This window comes from Hemiscyllium ocellatum, chromosome 39 (assembly GCF_020745735.1).
Source record: "Hemiscyllium ocellatum isolate sHemOce1 chromosome 39, sHemOce1.pat.X.cur, whole genome shotgun sequence".
NCBI lineage: Eukaryota > Metazoa > Chordata > Chondrichthyes > Orectolobiformes > Hemiscylliidae > Hemiscyllium > Hemiscyllium ocellatum.
Window position 1 is genome coordinate 36,954,015 of NC_083439.1, and position 16,161 is coordinate 36,970,175.

The 16,161-nt window shown below is 39.6% G+C and overlaps 1 protein-coding gene across 7 annotated transcripts in view; it reads right to left on the reverse strand.

The window, feature by feature from the left end:
- Window positions 1-16,161, reverse strand: part of arnt2 (aryl-hydrocarbon receptor nuclear translocator 2) — a 464,688-nt gene that overhangs the window by 409,236 nt on the left and 39,291 nt on the right. For 6 of the 7 annotated variants that reach the window (XM_060853234.1, XM_060853235.1, XM_060853233.1 and 3 more), the window contains exon 2: window positions 12,756-12,803. In XM_060853234.1, the coding sequence (XP_060709217.1) occupies window positions 12,756-12,803 (48 nt within the window). Of the gene's footprint in view, window positions 1-3,591; window positions 3,625-12,755; window positions 12,804-16,161 lie in introns of those variants that run through there. The other variant, XM_060853238.1, reaches the window with a different exon arrangement.

Below are 16,161 nucleotides of genomic sequence, written 5' to 3' on the forward strand. Positions count from 1 at the left end.
GTCTCAAAAATTGTAACAGACCACTGAGTTGATTTATTTTTGAATATGGAAAGCACGTCACAAAATTGTGTAACCAAATTTAAGTCATCATCTTATTCAAAATAATAGTATTTGCATTATTCTATTTTGTATTGTACTTACTTCATAATGCCTAATTCCCTATACAAATGAAGCATGTAAATAACATAATTTAAAAACAATTATTGACTTTCATAATTTTGCACATGCAACTTATTCCAGTTTGCACAAATGCTGACAAATGAGCTCTCTCATCACATATTACATATGCTTCCATTTTTTCAACAATTTGCTAAACTAGTTTACATGATACTGGCCTTTCACCAAAACAAGTTCTTGGATATTTTAAAATGACATGTCTTGATTTTTATACCATTATTCTATGACAAACAAGGCTGCCTTCAAGCGAATAGAACGAGTACGTACTGTGATAGCTCCCATTGATGGGAACAAAGCTTATAACTCATAGGTGCATTTTGTGTCCCATTCAGCCATTCACTGCACCTTGCATACACATAATGAATCTATTGAACTTTTAGTAATATAAATCACTGCAAACATTAAAGCAATTAGAGAATTTACAAAATGAAAACTTGCTCAGAGACATCATGGAAGGACAAACAAAACATAACAATTCAAACATCTGCACACACAATGTAATAGCTACAAATACACTACTGTTGAACAGGTGAAAAAAAACTATGCTCAGCAAAATCTCACAAAAACAGGAAGAAGAATTACAAATGAATCTGCTTTTGATGCAACAGTTTAAGAGAGTAATGTTCCCTATCAGGAAAACACACTGGTTCTCTTCTAATAGTACCACCTGAATCATAGTGAAAGGCAGACAACATTTCAGTTTAGTTTAACAGTCAAAGTGATTTTGGCAATGCAGAAGTAAGTAGGTACTATGACTGAAAATTCAGCCTAGTCTGCGTACTCATGCCTTTGAGTGTGTGCCTTGAAGTCATACAGTTTGAAACAATGCCAGGTGTGCTAATGACTGCTTCACAAGGATGAATTAAAAGTGGTTATCTGGAATCTTCAGCAAAGAATGCCATTCTTGGAGCTTTCCAATTCAATTTAATCACCAAAAAGTTAGAACGTTATTATGTTCAATTCACAAAATACTGCCAATAGGTAAACCAATGCAATACACTAAAACTTACAGGATTTAAAAAATGTGTTCACATGATGTAGGCATCACTGGCTAGGTTGCATTTATTGCCCATCACTAATATGCTTGAGAAGATAGTGATGTGCTGCCTTGGTTGAACCATTGCAGTCTATTTAATACATTTACACTCAGTGGTGTTAGTAATGAAGTGCCAGGATCTTGATTCAGTGACAACGAAGTAACAGTGATATATTTCCAAGTCAGAATGGTGTGCTACTTAGGAGTACCATCCTACAAGTTCCTTTCTATGTAATTGTTGTCCTTGCTGTTCTAGGCGGTAGAGGTCACTATTTGAAAGGTGCTTTCAAGGAAACAAAATGAGTTTCTACAATGCATCCTGCATACAGTTACCACTATCCATCACTGATGGAGGAATTGAATGCTGAAGATGCTGGATGGGATACCAATCAAGCGACTGTTGTGCCTTGAATGATCAAGAACTGCATTCATCCAGGCAATATGCCATCACTCTCCTGATTTGTGCATTTGAATGATGGAAAGGCTCTGGGGAGTCAAGAGGTAAGTTACTCACCAGTGAATGCCCAGTACCTGACTTAACTCTTGTAGTCACTGTATTTATATGTCTGGTCTAGTTCAGTTTCTGACCAATGGTAAACTCTACCAAGGTAGAAGACACAATCAGGACTGTGATGGAACACTCTCCGTTTGCCTAGATGAGTGCAGCTCCAAAAACACTCAAAAATCTTGACACCATCCAGAACAAAGCAGCCCACTTGATTGGCACTACATCCACAAGCATCCACTCCGTCCATCTCTGATGCTCAGTAGCAGCAGAGTATATTTTATACAAGATGTACTGCAGAAATTGCTTAGGCAGCACCCTCCAGGTGTTCAAAGGACAAGGGCAGCAGATACATAGGAACACCACCACCTTCAAGTTCCTCTCCAAACCACTCATCATCCTGACTTGGAGATAGTGAGAACTGCATATGCTGGAAAGTCAGAGTTGATAAAGTGTGGAGCTGGAAAAAGCACAGCAGGTCAAGCAGCATCTGAGGAACAGGTGAGTCAACATTTTTAGGTTAGAATGTTCCATCAGGACTTGGAAATAGATCACCGTTCCTTCACTGTCACTGGGTCAAAATCCTGGAATTCTCTCCCTAACAGCACATAGACTGTAATGGTTCAAGAAGGCAGCCCATCATCCCACCCTCAAGGGTGTCCAGGGCAGGTAATAAATGCTGGCCAGCCAGTGATACTCATGTCCCACAACAGAAATTTTTAAAAAGTTAATACTGAAACGTTCAGCCATGGTAACGCCATTAAACATAAAGATGCAATAGTTGGATTCTCTCAATTTGTAGATGATTAGTGCCTTGGCACTTGCGTGATGTAAATGTTACTTGCCACTTATCAGCCCAAGGCTTACATTATCCAGGTCTTGCTGCACAAGAACAAAGACTGCTTCAGCACCTGAGGAGTTGCAAACAGTGCCGAGTATTGTATTATCACTAACAAACATACATAATTTGGTCCATGTTGATGGAAAGGTGGTCAGAGAAGAAGCAGCTGAAGACAATTAGACATCGGTTACTATTCTGAGGAAGTACTGCAGTGACGTCCTGGAGCTGAGATGATTGACAACCGATAACACCCACCATATTCATTTGTGCTAAATATAACTCCGACTAATGAAGGTTTCCCCCAAAGTTCCCGATTCCCATTGACTTCTCTTTTACCAAGGCTCCTTAATGCCATGCACAGTTGTGTGTTGCCCTGTTGCCAAGAGCAGTCCAGTCACTCTCACTTCACCTCTGGAGTTCTGCTGTTGTCTGTGTTTTAACCAAGATGTTACACATCAAATAAAATAACAATAAATACTATCATACCTTATGATAAATGTCATTGTGTCTTCCAAAAGGTCTGATTCAACACCAAACTCAGCCAACAAGTCAATCTACCTATCTAAATTCTTCAAGCTATAATATTTTCAGAAACAAAGATGGTACCATACATCTTTACTCTTTAAAGGAACATTAATCAGGTTCCATTGGTAACTGGTATATCAAAGGTAATTCAATTCATATAATTATTACATTTGTAGCTTGCAATTGCTAATGCTGTATGATTTAGAAAATTCTACAATGGTTACTGCACCTATCTTTCCAATTAATATAAGTTATCGTTACTTTCCATGTAAAAATAATTGCTACATTTTTATTTATTAACATTGTTGACTCCAACAAGATGATAGCATTGCTTTGGCTGCTTTTTGCTCGTCCCTACCTGTCTAGTTTTCCTGGTCATCAGCACTGAGGTCATCTAACTTGGAAACAAAACAACTCTATACACTAGAGACAGTAAGTCGGCTTTGTGGGCAGAGGATGAAACGACTTGATTTGTCTCGTTGCTAAACCCATCAGAATTACTCCTACCTTGTACATTTTTCTTTATCATCGGGGATCTGCATACCTAGAGAAACAAAAAGGTAGTCAACTCAAAATGAACCAAACGCAAATCCATGCATATCGAGTATTAGTAAGAATAAAATGACACAAAATAATACATTCAACTATCTAATTCTTAGAATTAGAAACCAACCTCTGAACAATGCCACGATGGAAATTATATATAATCAATACTCAGTCACATTGAGGTTACAAAGGGCATAGAAAAATAAAATGTAATCTGTTGAACTAAATTAATCTAAACATTTTTAAAACATATAATCAGGGGCTGCTTATGTGATCCTTCTGATCAACTATTTAGCAAGATATGGAAAGAGCTAGAAGCAAATTGCTTGTTGATCCAGAAACCAGTACATGGTATGGTGGAAAAACTATTGACACATCCTACTTTACAGCAATTCCACTGATTCAAAAACATGCAAGGCTGCTTTAAATACCCTGACTGCATGAAGTAGTTAGCACTTTTAATTAGAACAATAATGTAGTATAGTTTCATTTCAGACCTGATTACAATCAGAAAAATTAGAACTGTTATATTTTATTAACTATAGCTAGAGTTGAAAGCAAAGTCAATAGCACTTCCAGTATAAAAATCAAGACAGAGTCCAGATCCACATGGCAGGAATCTTCATCAAGCCACTAACTTACTCAGGATAAAGACCTCTATCCTGATGTGGGAGGAATCCTGCCTATGAAACCTTTAAGCCAATTAGATGGCAACCAGTTCACTGGTCTTAGGAGGCTGGGACTGCAGCTTATCCATTTGAAGAAAGTGAGGACTGCAGATGCTGGAGATCCGAGTCAAAGACTGGAAAAGCACAGCCGATCAGGTAGCATCCGAGAAGCAGGAGAATCAACATTTCGAGCATAAGCCCTTCATCAGGAGCTTATCATGGTGAGCAACAGTACTGGAGGTTGATACAAGGAATGGGAGGGAGTGGCCCCAACAAAAGGAGTGGGGAAGGTGCATTTGGAAGCACAAAGAAAAAACAAACAGTAGCAGGATTACTGTTTCATAGGAGGCTTTTGGCACAAGGGAGACTAGTGACCACACCACCCCATAGTCAGGTCTCACCATATGGCATAGACCCCATTCCCTGCCATCATTTTATTAATTGCAGCAGAAGTCACTTACGTGGTCACTTAAGGTCCTAAATTTGTCCAAGAACAGCCAAGCTGCCTCAAACTCTACCCTGATATTGGTAAAATTCCAGTAGAGGCAAGTAAGAATTGGTATGGTGCTCTCTTCAGTGCTATCTGATTTTACTAATGCACATCCATTATATCTGAGCGCATTCCAAGGGCTAGGAGAGGGGAAGAGTTAAAAAATTCAAACCCATGTCCCAGAATTTTCTCAGAGCTGCTCACTGAATACTGAGCAAATTTGCTAACAATACAAACGTAGGGGCAAAGAAGAAAAATAGTCTCTATTTAGATCTCATCCATTTAAGTGGACTACTATATCCATGCATATGTCAAATGTACCATACATTCACTAGAACGAATCCATAATAAAAAAAACTGAAAAGATAATTGGAGAATAACTGTAGGAATAGATCCTTGGATTTACATAATGTTAATCATGTTGAAGCACATTAAGTTTCTACTGGCATCTTCTCCAATGAAACCTTTTTTGTTTACTTAAGGGACAAGGGCATCATTGGCTGGGCCAGCATTTATTGCCCATCTCAAGTTGCCCCTTGAGAAGATGGTGGTGTGTCCTTCTTGACCCACAATGGTTGAAGAGCTTCAGGGCAGAGGAGATGACCTGGGGATTGTAGTGAGAAAGAAAGTCACTGACATTCTTGTAGAGAGAGGAGGAGAACTTCTTCAAGGTAGGCACCCTTTTGCCCGAAATGTTGATTTTCTTGCTCCTCGGATGCTGCCTGACTGCTGTGTTTTTCCAGCACCATTCTAATCTAGACCTTGACCCACAATGCCATTAGTGGGGGAATTCCAGGAGTTTGACCTGGTGACACTGAAGGAATGGTGCTATAATTATAAATGAGGATGGTCAGTGGCGTGGAGGGAAGCTCACAGATGGTGGTGTTTTTAGGTATCCATTGCTCTTGTGCTACTAGGTGATAGTGATCATGTGTTTAGAAGGTGTCGTCAATGGAGCCTTTGTAAATTTCTGCAATGCATTTTGTAGATGGTAGACACTGTTGCTACTGAGCAACTGATAGAAAGAGTGAATGTTTCTGGATATGTTTTGTCACAGAAGGTCATTACCTGACACCGGTGTGGTATGAATGCTGCTTGTCACTTCTCAGCCAAAACTGGTATTGGCTATGTCTCGCTGCATTTGGTCAGGGAATCAAATGTTCCTTTTTTTTCTTTATTCTTGATGGGATGTGGCTTCATTGAATTGATTGACTCTCTAGGTCTTTTCAGAGATCAGTTACAAGCCACCCACATTGTTCTGGGTCTGGAGTAACATGTAGTTCAGAGAGGGTGGCAATAACAGATTTTCTTCTTTAAAAAGGACATTAGTGCACCAGATGTGTTTTATGACAATTGGCAATAGTCACTTGAGCACCATTAGACCAGCTTTTCAAACAGGATTATAATTAATTCAAATTTACTATCTGCTATTGTGAGATTGTGCCATGTGCCATAGCCCAGAACAGGAGTCTCTGCATCACTAGTCCACTGACATTACTACTACACAACCACTTCCACTGCCTTTCACGTGCAAGCCTTAAACATCATCATGCAGTGAATGCATAGTCTAATACTTGCATTTATTTAACGTTTGTAAAAGTAACAACCACCCGCAACAATTCACAGGAGTGTTATAAAGCTTGACATTGAGTCACATGAGATTTAGGTCAGATCACTAAAAGTTTAAACAAAATGGTAGGTTTTAAAAAGTATCATAGTGAAAGAAAGAGGTCAAGACAGCCAAGAAGAGTTTTGGGTGTGAATTCCAGAATGTCATGAAACTGAAATCATGACCACCCATAGTGGAAGGGTGAAAATCAGAGACAGTCAAAAGACCAGATATGATCACAAATATTTCAGGAGTTGATAGGCTAGACGAGATTATAACTATAGTGAGATCACCGAGGGATTGGCAAATAAGAATAAGAATTTAAATTCTTAACCAGAAGTCAATGTAAGTCACCAAGCACAGAAGCGACAGGACTTGGTACAAGTTAGGGAATGAATAGTTACAAAGCCTTGGGAAACCTCAACTTTACAGAGGATAGCATGTGGGCGACTGACCTAAAGTACATTGGAAAAAAATCAGGTCGCGTGGTAACAAATGCTGAAGTGAGAGTTTCAGATGAACTGAGACTGCCATGGAACTAGGTAACATTATGAACATGGAATTAGACAATCCTAGAGATAGTCTTCAGGTCAAATATGATACCAAGGTTGTCAATGATCTGGCTCAGCTTCAGATGGCTGCCAGGATGAGAGATGGAGTTTGCATGGTTTCATATGTCATTGGGAACATTATTGTTAGTATCAGAAACATTGATCAGTCTGGAAAGGATACCTTACTGAAAAATTTTGAACAGTTAGAAGCTAAAAGCAGAAACTCAAAGATAATAAATTCAGGATACCTCCGGAATCATGGACAAACTCACTCAGGGTAAATAAATGAGTTAAATGTGTGGCTTAAAGCTTGATGTGGGAGGAATGGGTTTCAGATCGTGGTGCACAGGTATCAGTTTTGGTACTGATCATGGAGGTATAGAAATATAGAATCCCCACAATGTGTGAACAGGCCATTTGGCCCAACAAGTCCACACCAAACCTCCAGACGCCATCCCCTTAACCTATCCCTGTAATCCTGCATTTCCCATGGCTAACGCACCTAACCCACACAGCCCTGAACACTACAGGTAACTTAGCAAGTCCAATCCATCCAACTTGCATATCTTTATGACAGTGGGAGAAAACAAGAGCACCTGGCAAAACCCACACAGACAGCTGCCCGAAGCTGGAAGTGAACCAGGGACCCTGGCACTGTGAGGCAGCAGTGCTAACCACTGGGCCACGATGCCATTCCTAGGTACTTCAGTTCGACAGGCTTTAACTGTACTGTGTTAGGATCAGCGTCTAGCCAAATCGAATAAATAGGGTTCTAAATAGGGACCTCCTCAGAAGGGAAGATAGTTAGGTGTACAAAGCAAAAGGATATGGCAGTATTTTAGGGCAACTACTCTGATAATGATACCCAGATTGGGACAGGGAGGGACAAAGCGTACAAGCATAAAAATAACACCAACTAACAGGGGCAAAGGGGGAATAAATCGATAAAAAGGCAAAATGGAAGTCATTTTACTTAAATGTGTATAGCATTTGTGACAAACTAAATTAGTTAATGGCATAAGTAAAAGGTTAATGGAAGTGACTAATAGATGTCAATAAGACATATTTCCAAAGATATCAAAGATTAGAACAAAATTTTCAGGGCATGTGACTTTTCAAAACGGCAAGCAGGAAGGAAGGAAGAATGGGGTAGCTCTGTTCGTACAAGAGCGAATAAGTATGATAGCTAAAAATAATCAAGTTCGAATGATGTAGAATCAAAACGCGTCGAGTTAAAAAAAAACAAGGGAGAGAAGACACTGGCAAGAGTAGTCGAGAGGCCTTCTAACAGTAACTGAGAATAGACTATGAGATAATGAGGTCATGTAAAAAATGGCAGTAATCTTATCAGGATAATTAAATCATCTTGGCAAAATTAAAAATTGGCAAAGGTAGTCATAAGGAAGACTTTAGATGGTATTAGGGACAGATTCTGGAACAAAATGTTGCAGACCCAACTAATGATCAAGCTATTTTGGATCTGGCTACGTGTAATAAAGTAGGTTTAATAATGATCAAGAATAAGAAATCCCCTGGTTAACAGGGATCATAAAATGGTAGAATTTAGCTTTAGAGAGAAACGTGGGTCAGAAACAGCTGTGGTAAACTTAAATAAGGATATATACACACATAGGGATAGAGGTGGGAGCAAACCAAAAAAGAAGTTTAGCAGAAACAACAGTTGAGAAACCATTGCAGATGATCAAGAAAATAGTTTGTGATTCAAGAACAAATATATTCAATTAAGAAAGAAGGGCGCTAGGAAATGGATAAAATGATGATTAACTTAGGGAGTTTAAAGGATTATATTCAGTTGAAAGAAAAAACATACAATATTTTTAGTGGTAAAGCAGAGGGATGGGAAAGCTTTATAATCCAACAAAAGATGATCGAAAAATAATAAAGAGGGGGAAAAAAAACAATAAAGACAAAGTAGCAAATAATCTAGAAACGTATAGCAAGAGCTTATTTAAGATGTATAAAGAGGGGAAAATAAAAGAGGCCAAAGTAAAGACAGGCCCCTTTGAGAACCACGCTGGGGAAACAATATTAGGCAACCAGGAAATGGCAGAAAGTTGAATAAATAATTAATAACATTCCAAAAATACTACACAATCAAGAGGCTAAAAGGGGTGGGGGAGATTCTTTTCTTACTCATTCATGGGATGCGGGCATGACTGGCTACACCATTACTTATTGCACATCCTTATTGCCCAGAGAACAATTAAAATAAACCATATTATTTTAAGTATGGAGTCACATATAGGTCAGACCAGGTAATGGTAGTTTCCTTCCCTAAAGGAAATGAGTGAACCAGATGGGTTTTTCCAACAATCAACAACAGTTTCATGGGCATCAGTGGACTCTTAATTTCAGATTTGTATTGAATTCAAATTTCATCATCTGGTAGGTTTTGAACACAGGTCCCCAGAGCATTACCTGAGTCACTAGATTAACAGTCTTGCAATAATAGAACCAGGCCATCATCTCCCTCAATATTATTCAAAAATAAAATTGGGAAACTAATCTAGGTAAGGAAGAGCAAGTACCCCGGACCTTGTTAATTGCATCCCAGTTTTTTTTAAGGAAGTAGCTACAGAGACAGTACATGCACTGTTCGTAATCTTGGAACAGCCCTGTAAGATTCGGGGAAAATCCCAAAGATTAGAAAACCGCCAATGTAATACTCTTTCAGAAAAAAGGATGACAAGAAAAATTGATGAATGAGCAAGTTGTCTTAGCATCTGTTGCTGGGAAAACATAAGAGTTGACTATCAAGGATGTATAGCACACCATTAATAAAACAAGGTAAAATCAGAATCGACATCATAAATGAGAAATCATGTCGGACAAATTTATTACAGTTTTTTGAGGAAAAAACAAACACGATGGATAAAGTGGAACCAACATACTTAATATTTTGGATCTCCAAAAGGCATTTGATAAGGTACCATGCATAAGGCTACTACGCATGGTGCAGCCTGTGATGCTGGGGTAGTATATCAGCATGGATACAGAATGGTTAACCAATAGAAGACAGACAGTTGCAATAAACAGGGTATTTTCAGGATGGCAAGTTGTCACTACTGGAATATCTCAAGGATCACTGGGGCCAAAATTATTTACCATACAGCTTAGTGACTTGGATGAGGGAAGTGAATGTACAGTAGCCAAGTTTGCGGATGGCACAAAGATAGATGGGTAGACAAGAACTGAAGATGACAATGAATTGGGGGTCCTTGTGCATTAATCATAAAACACGAGCATCCGAGTTCAGCAGCAAGGCCAATGGGCTGTTGGCATGTATTTTAAAGGGAATAAAATAGGGAGGTCTTGCTAAAACTGTAAACGGCACTAGTCAAACCACACCTGGAATACTATGAATAGTTCTGATTCCCTTATCTAAGGATAGACATATTGGCATAGGACCAATCCATATAAGATTCAATAGTTTGATTCAGAGTATGGAGGAATTTTCTGATGAGGAGAGGTTGAGTAGGTTGGGCCTGGACTCATCGGGAGTTTAGAAGAATGAGAGGAGACCTTATTGAAACATACAAAATTCATTACGGACTTGACGGGGTAGATGAAGACTGGTCATTTTCCCAAAGGACAGTTTGGGCCCAGAGGGCATAATATCAGAGTACGGGTCTGCTCATTCAAAACAGAGATGAGAAGGGCGTTTTTGTCTCTCTACTGAGAAGGTAGTGAATCTTCAGATTTTTTTTAAAATCACACAGGGCTTTCAAGGCTTAGTTATTCACCAAAAGTCTGCCTATGTCAGCCTTGGATATAATCAGTAGGGAAATCAAAGATTGTGGAGATATGGTAGAAAAGTGGAATTGAGGACAATCAGATCGGACATGATCTCACTGAACGATGGAGTAGACTTGATGGGCCAAATGGCCAACTTCTACTCTTACATCTTATAACATTGCTGAAGGAAAGCTCGTAGCAGGAAAATACAGTGTGGGAGTAAGAAGGAAAATCATTACAGGGAATTACATGGAAGGAAGCAATAAGGGGAATAAACCTAACCTGCTTCCACACTAGTATGTTTGGGATTTCCAAGGAAGTGCCCCTAGTCCCCTCCTCTTTCTCATCTATATGTTGCTTTTTGGTGATGTCATTTGAACATACATGAGTTCTGCGCATACTCCGTGGCACAAATACCTCTGATATGACATACTGTTTACTTGACATCCTGCACTAGCTCAGCAAAAAATTTCACCAAATAAATATTGGAAGCATGGAAGCTAAGGTTTTAGTCCACAAACTAAGCTCATTCCTTCATGACTGACATGGGCTATCTTTCCGCATCGATTGTAACCTTGGCATATTATTGGAATTCAAACTAGGCTTCCAGCTTCACATACTTTCCAATCACCAACATCTATATCCACCTCCATAACATCACCCATCTCTGCCTCTGCCACTTCGTTTGCTCATCTGCCACTAAATCTCTCAGCCATGTCTTTACTACCTGTAAGGCTTGATTCCTTACCTGGATTCTACCCTGCACCTTCTACAACTTCAGCTCATCCAAAGCTTAGTCAATCCCCTAAACTCAAATCATGCCCCATTCACCCTTCACTTCCTGAAGAAGGGCTTATGCCCGAAACGTCGATTCTCCCCCTCCTCGGATGCTGCCTGGCCTACTGTGTTTTTCCAGCATCACATTTTTCAACCCCATTCACCCTTCATCCCTACACTCACTGATCCACACGGCTCCTTAGCGTTTTAAAAGTCTTATGTTTGCTTTTCAGTTCCATCATGACCTCAACTCTCCTTAACGTCTCCAGACCTACACCCCTCCACTGCCTCCGGACTGCTCCAATTTTGGTCTCTAATATAATTCAGTTTTTAATCACTTCACTACTGGCAGCCATGCTTTCAAATACCTGTGCATCTTTGGGACTGCCTCTCTCGTCCTCTCCACAGCACTCCTTAAAATTTACCTCCTTGACCACTCAGACTAACATTTTGTTCTGTACATCAGTATCAAATTTTGGTTGATATTGCTCCTGAGTCGTCCTGGGTCAGTTTAGAATGATACAAGTGCTCTATAAATGCAAACTGCTATTGTTCATCAATTAAGATTTTTGTTAATACTCAAGAGAACAATTAAGATTGCCATTTTCAACATGCTCCAAGATTTCTCTACCTGTTTTCATAAATCTTTTTCTGTCTTTATTCCAATCTTTTTTTTTCTGCATTCACTCATCATCCGCTACTGTGAATCACTTATTGTGCAAGTGCAAATTTTCACATTCAGGATTGATGAGGTAGGCAAAAAGTGACCTTCCCCACAAAAAAGGAACTGAGGGATAAATAGAAATGAATGCTAATCTGACAATTTAGGGGTCATCAGCAGCCCACATTCCCAACTTTTAAGTCATCACATTTCTTCTGATTTAGACAGTAATCATGGTCTTTCACGTGATGCCACTTTTTGAGGTTTACTAAATCATTTCTTCATCATTCACCATGCTGCAGATTCTTTCGACTTTCTTGATTATGGAATTTCTTTTCAGGAACTCAAACTATAGACAAATGTGCTAGTTTAACCACCCAAATGCTGCTGAGGAGTATTGCCAAAAGTTTGGCAAATCATTGTGTATTAACAATCATTATACTTTTATTTTATACAAATGACTCAGTGTTTGTGACAAAAGAGGCTATGTCATATAAAACAGAACTTGCTATTTTATAACAAATAAGAGTGATACTGGCCAAAATGTAAGTGGCAATGAACATCAGACAATGCACGGAAAATACTTCAAAGCCCCAAATTTCAATTCACTTACCTTGAAAATTTGCTAGGCCCTTCTCCATCTTCATCATCAAATTCCAGTCTAAGGAAAAATATATTTTAATCAACATTTTTGATCTTTAAGTTAGTAAATAAAGCAAAAACTTGCAACATACCTCATCACCAGGTATTGGATAGATAACAGAAATGTCATTTTACACTTTTTTTTATTCATTCACAGGATGAAAGCATCACTGGCTTGGCAGCATTTATTACCCATTCCTAATTGTTGAAAGTCAACCACATTATTGAAAGGGCATTAGTAAAGGAAACTGCCATTCTTACTTGGTCTGGCCTGCATGTGACCCCAGACCCACAACAATGTGGTTGACTCTTAAATGCCCTCTAGGTAATTAGGGATGGGCAATAAATGCTGCCTAGCCAACAACACCTTCATCCAATGAATGAAGTGGTAAAAAAATGCCATTTTATACTATTGTTACCATTTCTCACTGTGCAATTTCAGTCATGCCAGGCTTAATGTTCTCAATTTGAAACGCATATTTCAGCAAACATAACATATCTTGAACGGAGAAATGTCAAAACTCTAAATAAATGCAAATAGAAATAGTTTTACATGAGAGTGTGATTTTTGTAGCCATTGAGTATGCATGTGACATTTGTAACAGTTTTGCAATTTGTTCATGAAATGTGGACACCACAGGCAAAACTGCCCTTAAGAATTTGGTAATGAACCACCCTTTTGAGCCACTGTAGTCTATGGTCTTGCTTTAGTTGCGTCGGCATCACAGATTCTGCCAAAGCTCCTATAGATAGCAGGTATGACCTGCCAAAATTGTAATCCTGAAATGAAATTTTTAAATTGAAATAATCCAGAGGCGGGCCGTAAAGGTTTCAAGCAATATGACTGAGACTATTTTCTTTGACAGCTGGTTTCAATTTGGATTTGTCCTTGTAAGAAGATTATCAATCCGCTGTCGTGAAAAGCGGTAGTCTTTGCAGTTGGTGCAGATGACTACTTTGTATTATGACATTGCTGAAGGACACCAAGTACTTTCTTCTGTCAATTCACCACAGCCTTTAAGTAACATGAAGAATCCAGCTGTCGTCCTCCTTTACTGTAGTGTTTCCCATTCCAAATATTCAATCACGGATGTGACACTTGAGTATTTCCCATAGTGATTCATGCAGAACCCTGTAGCAAGTCTTTGGATCACTTCAATTGTCTCTGCAACTCTTGCCCTATAAGGATCCCAGACAGACTTAGCACATTCCAGGACTGGAATCACTTATCTGGTAAATTATATTGGATTCTAGCTTCAGGCGACTTATGTGGAGTTTGCATGTTCTCTCCATGTCTGTGTAGGTTTCAAGCTTTATGGCTTGAAGAGAAACTTGCACGTGATGATGTTCCTAGTGACCTGTTCCCTTGTTTTCCTACATAGTAACAGACATACGACTGGAAGGCACCAAAGAAACATTGGTGATTGGCTGCCATGCTTCTTGTTAGTGTTGCATAACACTGCAATTGGTAGAGCGACTGAATGTCTGCAGTGCAGGTTGCTTTATTTTGAATGTTAAGTTTCATAAGAGTTGGAGCGGCACTCATCTAGTGCATTCCATCATACTGCTGATTTATGATCTGTAGATGGTGGATAGGTTTTTTGAAATCAGGAGAGTTGAATTCACTGTAGCATTCACAGATCTGTCCTGCTCTTGCAACTACAGTACCTGGATCCCAATATGTTTCTAGTCAATTTTTGATTTGATTTATTATGGTAACTACATGAATCTAGATAGTGAAAAGTTTTTTTTAGATTAGATTACTTACAGTGTGGAAACAGGCCCTTCGGCCCAACAAGTCCACACCGACCCGTCGAAGCGCAACCCACCCATACCCCTACATTTACCCCTTACCTAACACTACAGGCAATTTAGCATGGCCAATTCACCTGACCCACACATCTTTGGACTGTGGGAGGAAACCGGAGCACCCGGAGGAAACCCACGCAGACACGGGGAGAACGTGCTAACTCCACACAGTCAGTCACCTGAGTCGGGAATTGAACCAGGGTCTCAGGGGCTGTGAGACAGCAGTGCTAACCACTGTGCCACCGTGCCGCCCGTTTTATTTTGCATGCAGTACAGGCAGATCTTACCGTACAAAGTACATAGGGTAAAAGGACAGAGTGAGGAATACAATGTTATGGTATCAGAGAAAGTGCATAATGAGCGTAGTCAACATTAAATTCGAAATTTGCAAGGTGCATTCAGATGTCAAATGACAGTAGAGAAGAACCTGTTCTTGAATCTGTTGTTGCATGTCTTTAAGCTTTTGTATCTTCTGCCTGACAGAAGAGGTTGAAAGACTCTATAACTGGGGTGGGACGAATCTTTGGTTAAGTTGGCTGCCTTTCCGAGGCAGCAAGAAATATAGATGGAGTCAATGGATGGAAGGCTGGTTTGTGAGATGGACATGGCTGTGTTCACAACTCTTGTAGTTTCTTATGGTTTATGCAGAACAGTTACCAGGCCATGATGGACCCAGATAGAATACTTTCTACGATGCATCTTTAAAATTGGTCGCAGTCTTTATGGACATGCCAAATTTCCTTAGCGTTCTGAGGAGGCAGAGGCATTGTTGCTTTTTCTTGATCGTTGCATTAAAGTGGGTCAGATTGTTGTTGATCATCTCTCCGAAGAGCTTGATGCTCTCGACCATCTTCACTGACGTACACAGGAGTTGCCCTCCACCTTGCTTCCTGATGTCAATGACCAGCTCTTTCATTTCGTTGACATTGAAAGTGACAGATTTTTATGTTTACACCACACCACCATACACTCTCCTGTATTCTGTTTCAGTATTGCTTGAGATCCAACCTACAACAATGGTATGGTGAGCAAACTTGTTCATGCACTAGAATGAAATTTGGCCACATAGTTATGAGTGTGCAGGGAACATAGTAAGGGGCTTAGTACACAGCCTTGCAGTTCACTGGTGTTGAGGATTGTCGTGGAGGAGGTGCTGTTGCCTGTTCTCACTGATTGCAGTCTGTGGGTCAGAAAGTCAATGATCCAGAGGTAAAGGCAGCAACAGAGATGTAGGACTCAGTTTGGAGATTAATTTGATTGGAATTATAATGTTGAAGGCAAAGCTATAGTCAATGAGTAGGAGCCTGATGTAGATATCTTTATTATTCAGATGTTGCAGGGATGAGTGTTGGGTGAGGGCAATGGAATCTGCCATGGACTGTTGTAACAGTGGGAATTGCAAGGGATCGAAGCAGGCTGACAGGCTTGAATTGATATGTACCATCATTGTCAATGATAGCACCCAGGATAGTGAAGGTAAGAAATTCAGCAATGGTAATTTGTTGGAGACTGTTACCGCATGAATGTTGCATGCCACTTATCAGCCCAAAGCTGAATGTTATCCAGGT